Source organism: Panthera pardus, unplaced genomic scaffold (assembly GCF_024362965.1).
Source record: "Panthera pardus isolate Hobbes unplaced genomic scaffold, ASM2436296v1 HiC_scaffold_8, whole genome shotgun sequence".
Taxonomy (NCBI): Eukaryota; Metazoa; Chordata; class Mammalia; order Carnivora; family Felidae; genus Panthera; species Panthera pardus.
In genome coordinates this window covers 73,607,324-73,624,504 of record NW_026527013.1, presented here as the reverse complement: position 1 = coordinate 73,624,504, position 17,181 = coordinate 73,607,324, and the positions used below count along the sequence as shown (strand labels likewise).

Genomic DNA, 17,181 nt, shown 5'->3' with positions numbered 1-17,181 from the left:
TGAAAACTTCCATTGTCTGTATATCTGTCTTGTTTTAATACCGTGCTGCCTTATTTACAGTAGCATTGCAGTAAGTTTTGAAATTGGGAAGTCTGAATTGTCCAACTTTATTCTTCTTTTTCTAGATTTTTTTTGGCTATTGTCCCTGGTATTTTCATATGGATTATAAGATTAGATATTATTTCTACAAAAAAAGGCATCTAGGATTTTGGTAGGTGAAATTGCATTGAATGTGTAGATCAATTTGGGGAGTATTGCCATATTAACAATATAAAGTCTTCTGATTCATGACAGTGGGATGTCTTTCCTTTTATTTAGGTCTTTAATTTCTTTCTTTTTAGAATGTAAGTTTGTTACATTTATTCCTAAGTATTTTATTCATATTGATGGTATTGTAAGTGGAATTGTTTTCTTAATATAATTTTTAGTTTATTTATTGTTACTGTGTAGAAATGCAATAGATTTTTTATATTGCCTGTATCTTGCAAACTTGCTGAACTCATTTATTAGTTCTAAGAGTTTTTTAGTGGGTTTCTAAGCATTTTCTGTATATATGATTATGTCATCTGCAAATATAGGTTTACTTCTTTCTTTCCAGTCTAGATTCCTTTTATTTCTTTTTCTCTCTTTTTAAAAAAAAATTTTTTTAACGTTTATTTATTTTTGAGACAGAGAGAGACAGAGCATGAACAGGGGAGGGTCAGAGAGAGAGAGAGGGAGACACAGAATCTGAAACAGGTTTCGGGCTCTGAGCTATCAGCACAGAGCCCGACACAGGGCTTGAACTCACAAACCGCGAGATCATGACCTGAGCTGAAGTCAGACGCTTAACCAACTGAGCCACCAGGCGCCTCTCTTTTTCTCTCTTAATTGCACTGGCTACAACCTGCAGTACAACGTTGAAGGGATGAGAGCAGGCATCCTTCTCTTATTCCTGATATTAGAAGGAAAACATTCAGTTTTTCATATTTACTTATGATATGGCCTCTGTCTTTTTCACATATGTCCTGTATGAGATTGAAGAAGTTCACTTCTCTTCCTAGTGTGTTGAGTATTTCAACATGAAGGGTGTTGAATTTTATCAATGCTTTATTTGCCCCTGTTGAGATGATCATTTTGCATTTTTCCTTTATTTTAATGATTTGGTCTGTTATATTGATTGATTTTCAAATGTTGGATCAACCTTGTTCCTGAGAAAATTGATCCCAATTGCTCATGGTGTATAATCCTTTTGTATATTGCCAGATTCAATTTGCTAGTATTTGGTTGAGAATTTTTTTTGTGTTTATATTCATAAGAGATATTGGTCTGTATAGTTTTATTTTCTTTTGATGTCTTTGTGTGGCTTGACCTCAGTTTATTACTAGCCTCAAAGAATAAGCTGAGAAGTGTTCTCTTTCAGTTTTTGGAGGCATTTATTACGAATTAATATTAACTCTTCTTTAAATGCTTGGTAGACAATTGTTTAAATGCTTAGCTGTTATTTTGAGATAGTTCTTCTTTTAAATACAGGAATGTACAGCTATAAGTTGCTCTCAAATACTGCTTTAGCTGCATCTCATAAATTTTGGTATGTTTACCTTTATTTTCATTTGTCTTGAAGCATTTTCTTTCCTTTTTTAAAAAAAAATTATTTGAGTGTAGTCGGCCCACAATGTTACATTATTTTCAGGTGTACAAGATAGTGATTCCACATGTTTATATGTTATGCTATCCTCACCACAGATGTAGCTACCATCTGCATCATACAACACTGTTCCAATACCATTGACTATATTCTTTGTGCAGTGCCTTTTATTCCCATGACTTATTTATTCCATAACTGGAAGCCACCTCTCTTCACCATTTTCCCTAGCCCCCACCTTCCATCCCTCTGGCAACCATCAAACAAAGTCTGTTTCTGCTTTTTGTTTGTTATTTCATTTGTTTTTTAGATTCTACATATAAACAAAATCGTATGGTATTTGTCTTTCTCTGACTTATTTCACTTAGCGTAATACCCTCCAGGTCTATCCGGGCTGTCTCAAATGGATGTATCTCACCCTTTTTTATGACAATGTAATATTTCAGTGTGTGTGTGCGTGTGTGTGTGTGTGTGTGTGTGTGTGTGTGTGTGTACATGTACAAATATACCACATATTCCTTATCCATTTGTTTCTCTCTGTTTTTTTGAAAATTTTTAACATTTATTCATTTTTGAGAGACAGAGTGCAAGCAGGGGAGGGGCAGAGAGAGACAGGGAGACACAGAATCCGAAGCAGGCTCTAGGCTCTGAGCTGTCAACACAGAGCCTGATGCAAGGCTCGAACTCATGAACTGTGAGATCTTGACCTGAGCTGAGGTTGGTCGCCTAACCGACTGAGCCACCCAGGCACCCCGTCCATTTGGCTCTTGATGGACTCTTAGGTTGCTTCCATATCTTGGCTATTGTAAGTAAGGCTGCAACAAACATAGGGGTATATACATCTTTTTGAATTAGTGTTTTTGTTTTTTGGGGGGTAAATAGCCAGTAGTGGAATTATTGGATCATATGGTCTTTCTATTTTTAATTTTTTGAGGAACTCTTATATTGTTTCCACAGTATGGAGTGTACCAGTTTACATTCCCACCAACAGAGCACAAAAGTTCCTTTTTTTTCCATGTCTTTGGCAATACTTGTTATTTCTTATCTTTTTGATGTCAGCCATTCTGACAGGTGTAAGGTGATATCTCATTGTGGTCTTAATTTCTGTTTCTCTGGTGATTGGTGATGTTGAGAATCTTTCCATGTGTCTGTTGGCCATCTGTAGGTCTTCTATGGAAAAATTTCTATTCAGGTTCTGTGCCCATTTTTAATCAGAATTTTTTTTTTTGGTATTGAGTTGTGTAAATCCTTTACATATTTTGGATCTTAACCCTTTATTGGATTTATCATTTGCAAATATCTTTTCCCATTCACTAGGTTGCATTTTTGTTTTGTTGATGGTTTCTTTCACTGTGAAAGAACTTTTTATTTTGATGTAGTCCCAATAGTTTATTTTTGTTTTTTTCCCTTGCTTTAGGAGACATATTTAGAAAACTATTGCTATAGTTCATGTTAGAGAAATGACTGCCTGTGTTCTCTTGTAGGTTTTCTATGGTTTCATGTCTTACATTTGGGTCTTTAATCTATTTTGAGTTATTTTTGTGTATGGTGTTAGAAAGTGGTTCAGTTTCATTCTTTTACATGTAGCTGTCTAGTTTTCCCAGTACCATTTATGAAGAGACTGTCTTTTCCTCATTGTGTATTCTTGCCTCTTTTGTAATAGATTAATTGACCATATAATTGTGGGTTTATTTTGGGTTCTCTGTTCTGTTCTGTTGATCTATGTGTCTATTTTTGTGCCAGTACCATACTGTTTTGATCACTACCGCTTTGTAATATAACTTGAAGTCAGAATTGTGAGGCTTCCAGCTTTGTTTTTCTTTTTCAAGGTTGCTTTGACTATTTGGGGACTTGTGTGGTTCCATACAAATTTTAGGATTGTTGTAGTTTTATGAAAAATGCTGTTGGTATTTTGATAGAGATTGCATTGAATCTGTAGATTGCTTTTGGGTAGTTGCACATTTTTAAGATTAATTCATCTAATCCATGAGCATGACATATATTTCCATTTGTTTGTGTCATCTTCAATTTCTTTCATCGATGTTTTATAGTTTTCTTTCTTTTTTTTTTTTTTAGGTACTTAATGCCATTTTATTCATTGTTTTCTTGTTGTTTTATAGGTGTTCTTGTTTTATAGTTTTCAAAGTACAGGACTTTCACCTTCTTCTTTAAGTTTATTCCTAGGTATTTTATTCTTTTTGGTATACTTGTAAATGGAGTTATTTTCTTAATTTCTCTTTCGTTATTAGTATATAGAATGATACTGACTTCTGGGTATTAATTTTGTATCCTGAAATTTTACTGAATTCATTTACTCAGTAAATAATAGTTTTTTTGGTGGAGTCTAGGATTTTCTATGTGTAGTACAATGTTGTCTGTAAATAGAGCTAGGTTAAACTTTACCTATATGGATGCCTCTTATTCATCTTGAAGTATTTTCTAATTTCTTATGTGATTTTCTTTGTTGCTTATTGGTATATTGGGATTATGTTGTTTACTGTGCACATATTTTTGAGTTTCCAAAATATGCCTCTGTTAGTGATTCTAATTTTATTCAGTTGTTATCTGAGAACATATTTTGTGTGAACTCACTACTTTTAAGTTTATTTTAGCTTGTCTTATTGCCTATGATATGATCTGTCCTAGAGAATGTTCCATGTGCACTTGAGAAGAATGTGCGTTTTGTTGTTGTTGCATGAAGTGTTTTATAGTCATTTAAATATAGATGTATTTGGTTTATGGTGTTGTTCAAATCTCTTCTTTCTTTTCTGATATTCTCTCTAGTTGTTCTATTCACTATTTGTATTTGAGTATTGAAGCCTGCTATTATACCTGAAGTGTCTGTTTCTCTTTTCAAATATGTCACTTTTTGCTTTTTATATTTTGGCAGCTCTGTTTTGGGTGCATATATGTTTATAATTATTATATCTTCCCAGTGCCATGGCCCCATTTTCCTTATAAAATCTTTTATTTTCTCTAGTGACTTTTTTTGGTTTGTTTAAAATCTATTTTGTCTGATAGTAGTATAGCCACTCCAGCATTTTTATGGCTATTGTTTGCAAGATCTGTTTTTCCCCATGCTTTCTTTTTATTTTCAGCCAATTTGTATCTTTGAATCTAAAGCGTGTTAGTAAGCTTGTTTCACTTAGTGTTTCACTAAAATTATCTGGCACAAATTGTCACTTTTAAGAGTGATAATGTTGTTTCTGTAGATGAGTTCATGTTTATTTAATGTCCATACATTTAATACTATTATTCTGGATAACATAATGATATTTTTAGAATATTAATCAGGTGAAGTCTCCCCCTTTCAATAAGTTTATATATAAGTTAAAAGATTTATTATCTACTTTATTCCTATTGGTCTGAGAAGCATAGCAGATAAAATATGAGTACATTATTTTATAGTGAGGAAATGTGTCTATAAACTTAGATTTGAACTTGTCTCTCATTTTTTAAAAATTTTTTTTAAACGTTTATTTTTAATTTTTGAGACAGAGAGAGACAGAGCATGAACGGGGGAGGGGAAGAGAGAGAGGGAGACACAGAATTGGAAGCAGGCTCTAGCCTCTGAGCCATCAGCCCAGAGCCAAGCGTGGGGCTCGAACTCCGACCGCGAGATTGTGACCTGAGCTGAAGTCAGACGCTTAACCGACTGAGCCACCCAGGCGCCCCTTGTCTCTCATTTTTTAACATAATAAATAATTTTAAATCCCAGTGACAAATTTAATTTAAAATTTACTGATTTTATTCTTTTTGGTACAATTGTAAATAGAGTTATTTTCTTAATTTCTCTTTCTACTATTTTGGTATTAGTACATAGAATGCTACAAAACTACAAGTTTTTCCAATCATAATAGTTAGAAAACAGCTAGAAGTTGCCAATTTTCATTGCTATATCTTTCTTGAAATGGTGTTGAAAAGCAAAAAAAAAAAAAAAAAAAGTTTAGTCATTAAATATTCTCATTTACTTGCTTTTAACATTATTTAGTACTCTTATAAGGTGATTGACAGATTGTGTATGGGTTGCAGAAAAGGGAAAACTAGCTTCTGAAAATGGTTGAATAACAGCTGGACTTAATGAATAAGGAAGTGATTGAATAAATGCATCAACCAGATGAAATGTAGGTTTTTTTAGGTATTCTGTGTAATGTAAGGCTTAACAGAATTCAAGGTAGTGAAAAATAAGAACTCTATGATGTTACAATGACTGATAATAATGTAAATGATAGTGTTAGCTCGTTTTTATCTGGTACTTATTGTTTGCCAGGCACAGCTCTAGTATCTGTACGTATAGGTCAAGGATTGGATTATCAAAACCGACTGACATCAGTTGAAGATGTTAATCAGTATTAAGCTTTACTTGTAATTTTAAGGGTACAAGGAACCAAAAGGCACAGGAAAATCAGACTGAGGTCTTGAACATTGAGAGAGGCTTTCTTTCTTCCCACAATAGACAAAATTCTCAATCCCAGAGCAGTAGGTACTATACCTAATGAAGTACATGGGTTACCTCATACAGTAGGGAACATTGCAGGCTGTGAAATGTTACATTTTATACTTTGATAATGCATAGCTGGTGTCCCATCCCTTATAAGCCTATAGATTCTAGGCTTGTTTATCATAGTAATTCTAAGCCAGGAATAATCTGCTTTTAAAAGCCTTCTATGGATAAGTATTACTTTTTTTTTTAAGCAAATACCATTAGTATATTTGCCAGTAATTAGCATGCTTATAAGGAGAATAGCCCAGGTCTTCTGCCTTTTTTCCTGGAAGAGCCTCCTACCCAACAGGAAAAAAAAAATGCTCTTTTTCATTCCCAATAGATTAACTCATTTAAATTCAAATTTAACTATTTATTTTGTTACTATAAACAGGTAAAATATATTAAGAAGGCACCTGGGTGGCTCAGTCAGTTCATTGTCCGACTTCGGCTCAGGTCATGATTTTGCTGTTCCTGAGTTCGGTCCCCGTATCAGGCTCTGTGCTGACAGCTCGGAGCCTGTAGTCTGCTTCAGATTCTGTCTCTCTCTCTCTCTCTGCCCCTCCCACACTCATGTTCTCTCTCTCTCTCTCTCAAAAATAAATAAACATTACATTTTATTTTTTAAAAAAAGTAACTTCAGACACATTTAAAAAATATTTTATCTTATTTGGTTTGGTTTAGTTTGGTTGGTAGGAGATGGAGTGAGAAATACAGTAAATGTATATTCTCACCACCAACAGGTATCCACAGTAGCAGCTTGTTGGTTTTTCTCGTGTGTGTGCATGCACAAGTCATATACAATTCTTCTTCTGTTTGATCTTAGAATATTTGAGAAATCATCTGATGGTTTCAATTTTCAATTTTCTCTGTTTTTCTCACCCCAACCCTCAATCAGGATGGAGATCCAGTTCGTCCAGGAGTGGCCATGACTGATCTTGCTACTGGCCTGTATGCATATGGAGCCATTATGGCTGGATTGATACAAAGATATAAAACTGGGAAAGGACTGTTCATTGATTGCAACCTGCTGTCATCTCAGGTATCAATCCAAAAAGCATTCTAGATTGTGCTGTAAAGACGTGTATCTGGGTCATACTCTTTCATATCAAATTTTATGGTCACATGTGCAAAAATAAAAACAACAGAAAAAAACCCACAAACAACAACAGCAAAAGCTATTTTGTTTTGATATAGTTAATTATTGTCATCTTAAAATAAGTGGGCCATGAAGATTTTGTTGTAATAGGCATTGCTGTTGAATTAGAATTTTAAGGACTGTTTATATTAGAATGAGTGTGACAAGAGTGAGACAAGAGTACGTTTGGTTCTATTTTATTGTCACATGAGCTCTGTAACTTCTTTTGACCAGAGTTTCTTCACCTTTTTTGTACTGTAGACCCCTTGTGTACTCTGGTGAAGTCTATGGACCTTTTCTTAGAATTATATTTCTAAATGCATAAAATGATATACTTAGGATTGCAAGGGAAGCCAATTATATTGAAATATAGTTATTTCAATGTAAAAACCAATTTTGTGTTATAATAACATATCGTTTTTTTTATTAACACATTAAACCATAAGATCTATTATTGGGCCTAGTAACTACTACAATTTTGAGGAAATGTTGAACATAAATGATGCTTTAAGATACCTACAATAACTATAATATGATATGAAAATATGTATAATATTTATTGGTGATCAAGCCATAGGTACTACTAATCTCCTGTGGTTTGCTGCTTATACTCGTAATTGAAGAAAATGCTAAATTTTATCTAGGAGTTGGATGGAAATAAAGATCTAATTTTTTCTGTTCAGGTTAATTAGATGCCAGAATTCTTTCCATGGACTCCGGAGTAAGAACCCTTGGTTTAGACAGTTATCAGTTATGTTATGCTAAATACTAAACTGGTAGAATAAAAGAGTTAACTAACTCTCACATTGACATTTTGCCTCCTTTTTATTGGAGCAGACCCAGGTGCTGTACCATAGGTGGACGTTGATTTGGAACAGATAATTTTTCGGGAATAGAATAAAAAAGAAAATAGTTTAATTTGTGCAAGGAGATATTTTACCGTGAGAAAAATTACTTTATAGATGGAGATCTCAGTTAGGAATTTCAGATTTAAATGGCATACACGGGAGACTAATAAAGTTGGAAAACTGCTTTCGAGATATTTTCTCTTAGACAAAATTGAGGAATTATCTAGAGGTAAGAAAAATATCAAATGGTTGCAGGTGAATTACAATGTCTGGAGTTTCAACATTAGCTTTGAGTTACAGTGAGCATTTTAATGGTTAAATAAAAGGGTAAAATAATTCTCTCCAAATGAATGAATGGTCTTTTGAATAGAAAAACACAGATGTTAGTTATGGGAAGAAGCTGAAAGCCTTTTTCTTTCCTCCTCTAATTTAATAGCTGTAAGGAACCTGATGGAGGTTAAGTGACTGTTTACAAATTACACATTTAATAAGTATGGAAGACATGAAGGTTTCATGGGTGTTTGACCTGTCTGATCACAGAGGGTCTTAGGCTTAGTTTAAAGTCCTTAAGACTCCTGAACTGTATTTAGACTGCTTTACTTATATGTCAATGATAATTAGCTTTGGAAGAAATTCTCCTGTAGAGTATTATAGAGTTTAATTCTCTTCCATCACCTAATGCAATGATTCACAACTCAGAGGTGTGTGGGTCCCTGGAGATGGGAATGGAGGGGGGTGGTATGACTGGTAGGGCTGTTTCGAAGTGAGGGTACAGTAAGTCCAAACTCATGCATGCATACACACATATACACATTCCAGTCATTTTGGGTATGTGTCTGTGTTTGTTGTTCATGCTATTTCCTAAGACTGTAAGTTCCCTGAATGCAGGAATGTTTGTTCCTGTTTACAGTGGTAACCTAATAGCATATCCCAGTATTTGTCAAATAGCAGTCTCTCCCAGTCTTTTGAGATCAGTCGGGGACCCACTGTTACCAGTAGGTATGTCACACAGCCTTTAGGTTTGCTACGAAAGATTAGAAAAAGGTAGAAAACCATTGAATTAGAATAAGTACTTAATAAACAACTTATGATGAAATGATGTGTTTTCAGTAAACTAGGTAGCAGTGATTTAGCTGTAGCTGATGGTGCTGTAGTTAACCTAGTCAAAGTTTGCTAAAATTATTTGTGTATTTAAGACTCATTATCTTTTTTAAAATTGAGGTAAAATTGGGGCACCTGAGTGACTCAGTCGCTTAAGCATCCAACTTCAGCTCAGGTCATGATCTCGCTGTTTGTGGGTTCAAGCCCTGTGTCAGGCTGTGTGCTGACAGCTAATGGCCTGGAGCCTGCTTCAGATTCTGTGTGTGTGTCTCTCTCTGCCCTTCCCCCACTCTCACTCTCTCTCAAAAATAAATGAACTGGGGTAAAACTGGTATATAACATATTAAGTTCAGTTGTACAACATAATGATTTGATATTTGTATACATTGCAAAACGCTCACCACGTCTGGTTAACATCGGTTGATTTTGTTTTCTCATGGTGAGAACTTTCCCCATCTACTCTCTTAGCAGCTTTCAAATATGTGGCAGAGTATTACTAGTCACCATGTTGTACATTACATCCCTATGACTTATTTATTTTATAACTGGAAATTTGTACCTTTTGACCCCCTTCACCCGTTTTACCCACCCTCTGCCTCTCACAACCACCAATCTATTCTCTGTATTATGAGCTCAGTATTTTTTTTTAAGTAAAAAAAAGTCTTCTAGATTCCAAAAATAAGTGAGATTATACTGTATTTGTTTTTCTCTGTCTGGCTTATTTTACTTAATGCCCTCAAGGTCCATCCATGTTATTGCAAATGACAGGATTTCCTTCTTTTTTTTTTTATGGCTGAATAACATTCCATTGTGTGTGTGTATATGTATCACATTATTTTTATCCATTCATCCACCGATGAACACTTAGCTTGTTTACATACCTTGACTGTTGTCCTTACCTTTTACCTTTTATGATAAAAAAATTGATTAAGTCTAGTTTTAGAGCTATGGACTTTCACATCTACTATTTTATTTTTATTATTTTTATTATTTTATTTTATTATATTTTTGAGAGAGAGAGAGAGAGTGTGAGCCTGGGAAAGGGGCAGAGGGAGAGAAAGAGAGAATCTTAAGCAGGCTCCATGCTCAGTGTGGAGCCTGATGTGGGGCTCGATCCCACGGCCCTGGGATCATGACCCAAGCTGAAACCAAGAGTCAGATGCTCAACCAACTGAGCCACCCAGGTGCCCCATGTTTACTATTCTATATGACCTTCGTAATTATCACCTGAGGTAGGTAGGGCAGGAATTTTTATTCCTATTTTACTTATAAGGAAACTGAAGTAGGAGAGGTTGATCTGCTTGACCAAAGAGTCACTGCAAGAATTTGGTTTCCGATATCCTGGCTGGTTCTCTTTTCCCTGCTTCATAAAGGCTAGATTTTTAGCACTGAGGGACAGGCAAGATCCAGCTTTCCTACACTGGGGCTCCAGAGGAGAAGGCAAATTTAGTAAGAGGCAGAGGAAGCAAAAGAGCACTCAGTAACAAGGGAAAACATAACAGGACTGGCTCCCCTGCCCCCCAACCTGCATGCCAAGAGTCAGAATAAGATAGTGCAACAAGGTGGCCCCTCTGGATCATTATCTAAATCATGTTTAGATCCAGTGAATGAAAACTATCATGGAATTTAACCCGATGGACCAGTGTTTCTGTTGAAATGTGAGAATTTTGAGAAAAACAGCATTTGGAGTCATGGACACCTGGATTTTTTTATGCACTCTGGCCAACTGAGGGTTCACTGTGCCCCAGGCTCTGTGGTCGCTAGGTTGGAGTGCAAAGTGACACCTCAGTCCAAGGTTTAATACAAGAGGCAGCTGTGTCAGAAAGGAGAGTCTAAGGTGTGGTTTTCTAACAGGGCCTTGGAGCATGGTTGGACCAAGGTAGTTAAGGGCCTTGTATGTTATGCTTCGGAATCTGGATTTTAACCTCCCAAGGCCTCTGTTTCTCTACCTACAAATTCTGTTGGTGATGGTCTTTTCAACCAAAGACTACGTCTGCTTGGGTACATGCTATAGTTGCCATGTGCTGAATAACCTCTGGGCTGTGGACAACGTTTGAGTTTCAGAGGGCAGTGGTACAGACACTATTTTTTGTTGAAGGCTGTCTGAGGTGCCAGGCAGCGGGTGGGAAGAACATTTTCGTTGTCTTAACCCACTGCAGCCCAAGCTCTGTTTTTCTCTTTTTGCCTCTGCCCTTGTCTTATCTCTGTACTTCTTCTCACGTGTGTTTCTCTACCCTTGGGCATCTCTTTTCTCTGTCTATTTCTCACTTGTCTTTCTTTACTTTCCTGTTTTCACTCCTATTCTGTGCTGTCGCTGCCTTCCTCTGTCCCCTTTTCTCCATGTTTCATGATGTGGAGCTATAGGTGAAGCAGTTCTGGTCCCAGGTCTTACGTCCTTATACTGTACGGTTAAGGAAACTTACAGAATCGTTTAGCAGTTTGCATGGAAGAGAAAGGAAGGCCTTTTTTCTGGAAGCCCCGGAAAACAAGACCATATATTTTACTGGGTTAAATGACCATTCCTGAACCAATTAATGAGGACTGAAAGAAATATGCTATTTGGCTTAAGCTGTTCTAGGTACTAGTGATAGTGTTAACTCTACCCAAACCATAAGACTGTAACTGGGGAGATGTGATTCACCTAAAGCATTGTGTGGTTATCTTTTGTCCAGAGGAAGGGGAAATAAATGTTGGGGGACCAATCAACATTCTACTAACATAACTGGGTTGTTTAGAGAATCTACTGCTCTCAAGGATGTGAAAAATTCTTCATAAAAGTATTCTGATGACTAGCATTAATTTTATTAGGTTATTTAAAAAATATTTTGCAGTGTTAGAAATGGGCTGAGATTGGGGCACCTGGGTGGCTCAGTCAGTTAAGCATCCAACTTCGGCTCAGGTCATGATCTCGCAGTCCGTGAGTTCGAGCCCCACGTCGGGCTCTGTGCTGACAGCTCAGAGCCTGGAGCCTGTTTCAGATTCTGTGTCTCCCTCTCTCTCTGACCCTCCCCCATTCATGCTGTCTCTCCCTGTCTCAAAAATAAATAAATGTTAAAAAAAATTAAAAAAAGAAAGAAATGGGCTGAGATTAAAAAAACTGGTTATTGACATAATTATTTTATTATCATAATTATTATAACTTTTCATAATAGAGAAATCTTGACTAACTTTACTTAGTCTTTCCTTAAAAAAATTTTTTTGGGGGTGACTGGGTGGCTCAGTCGGTTGGGTGTCTGACTTCGGCTCAGGTCATGATCTCGCGGTTCGTGGGTTCAGACCCCGCATCAGGCTCTGTGCTGACAGCTCAGAGCCTGGACCCTGCTTCAGATTCTGTGTCTCCCTGTCTCTCTCTGCCCCTCCCCTGCTCACGCTCTGTCTCTCTCTGTCTCAAAAATAAAATAAAACATTAAAAAAAATGGGGCACAGAGAGAGAGGGAGACACAGTATCCAAAGTAGGCTCCAGGCTCTGAGCTGTCAACACAGAGCCCAACATGGGGCTTGAGCTCATGAACCATGAGATCATGACCTGAGCTGAAGTTGGACACTTAACCGACTGAGCCACCCAGACATCCCACTTTACTTAGTTTTTCAATTTAAGATAACATAGATCCTAGATCCAAAAACCCAACCCAACCCCAAAATGATTAAAATCTGCTTCATGTAAATGTGAAGTGCTATTTCTAGATGCTTTTCAAAGTAATATAATAGGAAACTTCACCTTTTAAAAAATGTATTCACTTTCTTCTTCTTCTTTTTTTATATAAATGTTCACCTGCGTTAAGCAGATAGCATTCGAACTTCATTTCAGATGCCTGGAAAGTGACTGTGATTTCATGCAGTGGGTAAAAAAACAGGCTTTTCTAACTCATTTTGATTGCGTTACACAGGATGACAAATGAATGACTATAACATTCAATATCAGTTGCTAAAAATGAAATTTTGTACTCCCTCTCCTAAAAGTGATCTAGTGTACAATTACACAAATTACACTTGATTTGAATAGTAGCTAATTATTAACTCAGAGCTGATTGCCTCGACCACAACAAAACCGTTTCATTGTAGAGACATGACAGTTGCCAGGATGTGGTTTATAGTGGGCACCAGATTTTTTGTAGTTTCAAGGCTGTGAACTTTTAACCCTTGTCATAAAATTCTTTGATTTTTTTTTTAAGTCTTAATATGATTTAAAGTTGTCAACTGAAGATTGTCTCACGTCAGCATCTAAACAGTATTCTTTAGATGATATTGGTAAATAACAAGGAAGTGGATTTGGATGTGGTTCCAATTATTCTGTTGCTCTTATTCTTCTGTTGTGGCTGACAGAAATATCTTTTGGAAGTTTTAATATCCTTCCTGTACTTAATTGCAACCAGGCTCCCTTAATTACTACTACAATGAGTTAGTTTTTTTAGCACCAAACTTCCATAATTATTTTCACATATAGAATGTTTTGACATTTTTGATGTCATTATTCTTTTTTCATGTTTGTAAAAGTGTTCATATTTAGGGTAGATAAAATTTTAACTCCCAGTATTATGGCACATTTTTGTGGGGATCAACTTCTGAATTTAAAATAAGTATAGTAATCTGAAATTTATCTTTTTGTGTTTTTAGATACACCTGTGTTTCTGCTTTTTTTTTATTCTGTATCGTAAAAAAAATTTTTTTTTAGTTTATTTGTTTTTTGAGAGAGAGAGAGCAGGGGAGGGACAGAGAGAGAAGGAGAGAAAGAATCTGAATCAGGCTCCACACTGTCAGTGCAGAGCCCGATGTGGGGCTCGAACTCATGAACTTGAGATTGTGACCTGAGCCAACATCAAGAGTCGGAGGCTCAACCAACTGAGCCACCTAGGTGCCCTTCTATATCTTTTTAAAGAAACAGTTTCAGTGAGGTATATTTTGCACGTCATAAAATTCACCCTGTTTCAATGGACCATTTAATAATTCTTAGTGTATGTGTTGAGTGATACAACCGTCACCATAAGTCAGGTTTTGAAATAAATACTCATATGGTCACTTCTGGTATGGGTCTTATCCATAAGGCTAGCATGGACCAGTTTTGAGTGGGAAGGATGTAGGGCTAGGTTGACTCACAATTCAGGGCCCATTATGACTTCTGTGGGCCCTAGAAAATTTTGCCCTTGTAGGTCCTTTGCTCCAATAAAAATACTATGAATTACAGATGCATTGGTATAAAGATGAATATAATTCATTAATGTGTATTAATTATTATTGCATTAATTTTTTTCTGATTTAAAAAGCAATTAGAATTGGGACGCCTGGGTGGCTCAGTTGGTTAAGCATCTGACTTCAGCTCAGGTCGCATGATCTTGTGGTTCGTGAGTTTGAGCACCACATCGGTGCTGACAGCTCAGTTCCTGGACCCTGTGTCAGATTCTGTGTCTATCTGTGTCTCTGCCCCTTCCCCGTTCTCTCTCTCTCTCTCTCTCTCTTTCTCTCAAAAATAAATAAACATAAAAAAAAAGAAATTAGAATGAAAACATTTTGTGTACCTCTCAAGTATCACGAGCACTGTATCATATTGATGTCAGCTCTGAAAGAATTTCCTTAAGAATATTGTAAATGTGCCAGATCTGTGAGGAAAGACAATTACGTATCCAGGAAGGAAGTGAGAGGCTGAAGGTTGAGATCATGCTGAAGGGTGAATAGAGGATGGAAAGGGAGAGAGGCAGCAGCCTATGACCAAGGAAGTTGACAGCATGGAGTAGGGAGAGAAAAAAGAGGAGGTAATATCATCAGAAAGCTTAAGAAATCAGAGAACTGTGAGTTTGCATTTGAATCTCCCGTTTTTGAGGAGCCTAATGCATTCCTGCCCTGAAGACTCCTGTCAGCCTGACAATCCTTAGTTACTTGAGGCCCATTAAAAACATTTCTTTTTTAATTTGTAAGTTTATGTATTTATGTATGTATGTATGTATGTATGTATGTATGTATTTATTTATTTAGTGTGTGTGTGTGTGTGTGTGTGTGTGTGTGTGTGTGTGTGTATGTGTGTGTGAGAGAGAGAGAGAGGGAGTGAGAGAGAGAGAGAGAGGCAGAGAGAAGATCCCAAGCAGGTCCTGCGTTGTTAGTACAGAGCCTGACCTGGGGCTCTAACTCACAAACTGAGACCCTGACCTGAGCTGAAAGCAAGGATTGGACACTAAACTGACTGAGCCACCCAGGTGTCCCATGAAGCCAATTTTTAAATCCTTGTCCAGCTTCCATTCTTTAACTGGCATTCTCTCCAAGGCCTCCTGCTCCTTTATTATAGTTCAGGGAATAAAAAAAAAAAAATCAACACTTATCTAATATCAAGATGACTAATTAGGAAGGTAAAGACACACCAAAAAATGAAATCTCAGATGATTTCCAAAGAAAATTAGAATTTTAGATAATCTATTATTTTGTTTTTATTTTTATACTGTTGGTTGGATTGAATGCAAGTTGGCTGTAATATAAAACATGGTTGGCTGTTTTTCTTTCTCTTTCTTTCTTTCTTTCTTTCTTTCTTTCTTTCTTTCTTTCTTTCTTTCTTTCTTTCTTTCTTTCTTTCTTTCTTCTCCTGCTCCTATTCCTCCTCCTCCTCCTCCTCCTCCTCCCCCTCTCCCTCCTCCTCCTCCTCCTCACCCTCTCCCTCCTCCTCCTCCTCCTCCTCCTCCTCCTTCTCCTTCTTTTAGAAGATCCAGTGAAATGTAAGTGTATTGGGAGGATGCTCTAGCTTTGTATAACTGAAATCCTTAGTTATATTCATGGGCATTGCATATTTTTATATGACATGAACCACAGTGAGGGAAACTAGGGCTTTTAATTGTAATAATTGATAATCAGTGATGAGAGAATATCTCAAAGGAGAAAAGAATAAAACAGGAGGACAAATTTCATTGTGATCTAATTTAATTCTCTTATTAGATACTTTAAAACAATTTGGTACTTTCAAAATGTTCTGAAAAAAATAGGAACATGATTAAGATCAAGATACAAAAGAGATAGGAGAAAGATCCATTGGTGCTGATAAATAGTCACTGAATTTAGATTTTAGTTTTGCAGAATCTTATGGAATAATGAATTTAATGGACTGTTCCTAAAGGTGGATTTAACAGTATGAGAATCACTTATGTTCTTCTACTAGAGTTACAACAATTTGTTTTTGTTGCTAAGTTAATCGATTCTACCTTCATCTTTGTACTTCCTAGGGTTGGAACATTTTATGTAGAATGAAATGTAGTAATCATATCCTCTGTGTTGGCTAATTAGTAGTAGCTCTATACCTGCCATAGTTATAGACCAACTGATTCCTAGTGGAACACATCTATTTGGCCCCAACCATTATGTCATCATTGTAGCTAAAGGAAAAGTAAACCACTAGCATGAAGCATGGTGGTTGAGATTTAATTTCTAGGAAAATCACTTTAAGTTCTTTACAGAATGTATATGAAGTATAATGGTGAGTAATTTTTAAGTTTTTTTGTATCCTTGAGTCATTATATACCAGCAATACATAACAAGATCTTGATTAGCTCAAGTACTTAGCAATTTGGATATTCTGGTTGATTTCATTTTGTAGATGACTGGAGGCTAAAAGGAAACTACTTTGGTTTCAACCATTTTCATAGAAAATCTTCTAATATGCTTTAATTTACCTTTCTGTTGTGGTAAATGCCATATACTAAATATATTTTCACCTTAAAAGTTATTATTCAGATCTTTTTCTCTTTTTTTTTCAACCTATGGATACTCACTGTAGGGAGTAAGAAATGAAGGAGAATCTGCACTAACGGAGTCTATCTGCCTGCCATCCGTCCATCCTTGCTCCCTGTTTCTCATCTACTATACGCCAAAGTATGCAATAAATGATAAATAAGCCAGTATGTTCCTTGTCTAATGGAATTTAGATACAGACAAAAAACGAGTAATAAGTGACACATTTGCAGAAGGAAATAAACAGTGTAATAAAGATAACAGGGGCACGTCTGTTAGCCAGGGC

General features: G+C 36.2%; 1 protein-coding gene across 4 annotated transcripts in view; it reads left to right on the top strand.

The window, feature by feature from the left end:
* Positions 1-17,181, top strand: part of SUGCT (succinyl-CoA:glutarate-CoA transferase) — a 747,749-nt gene that overhangs the window by 130,882 nt on the left and 599,686 nt on the right. For all 4 annotated transcript variants that reach the window (XM_019451100.2, XM_053897878.1, XM_053897879.1 and 1 more), the window contains exon 8: positions 7,006-7,149. In XM_019451100.2, coding sequence (XP_019306645.1) covers positions 7,006-7,149 — 144 coding nt within the window. The remainder of the gene's footprint in view (positions 1-7,005; positions 7,150-17,181) is intronic.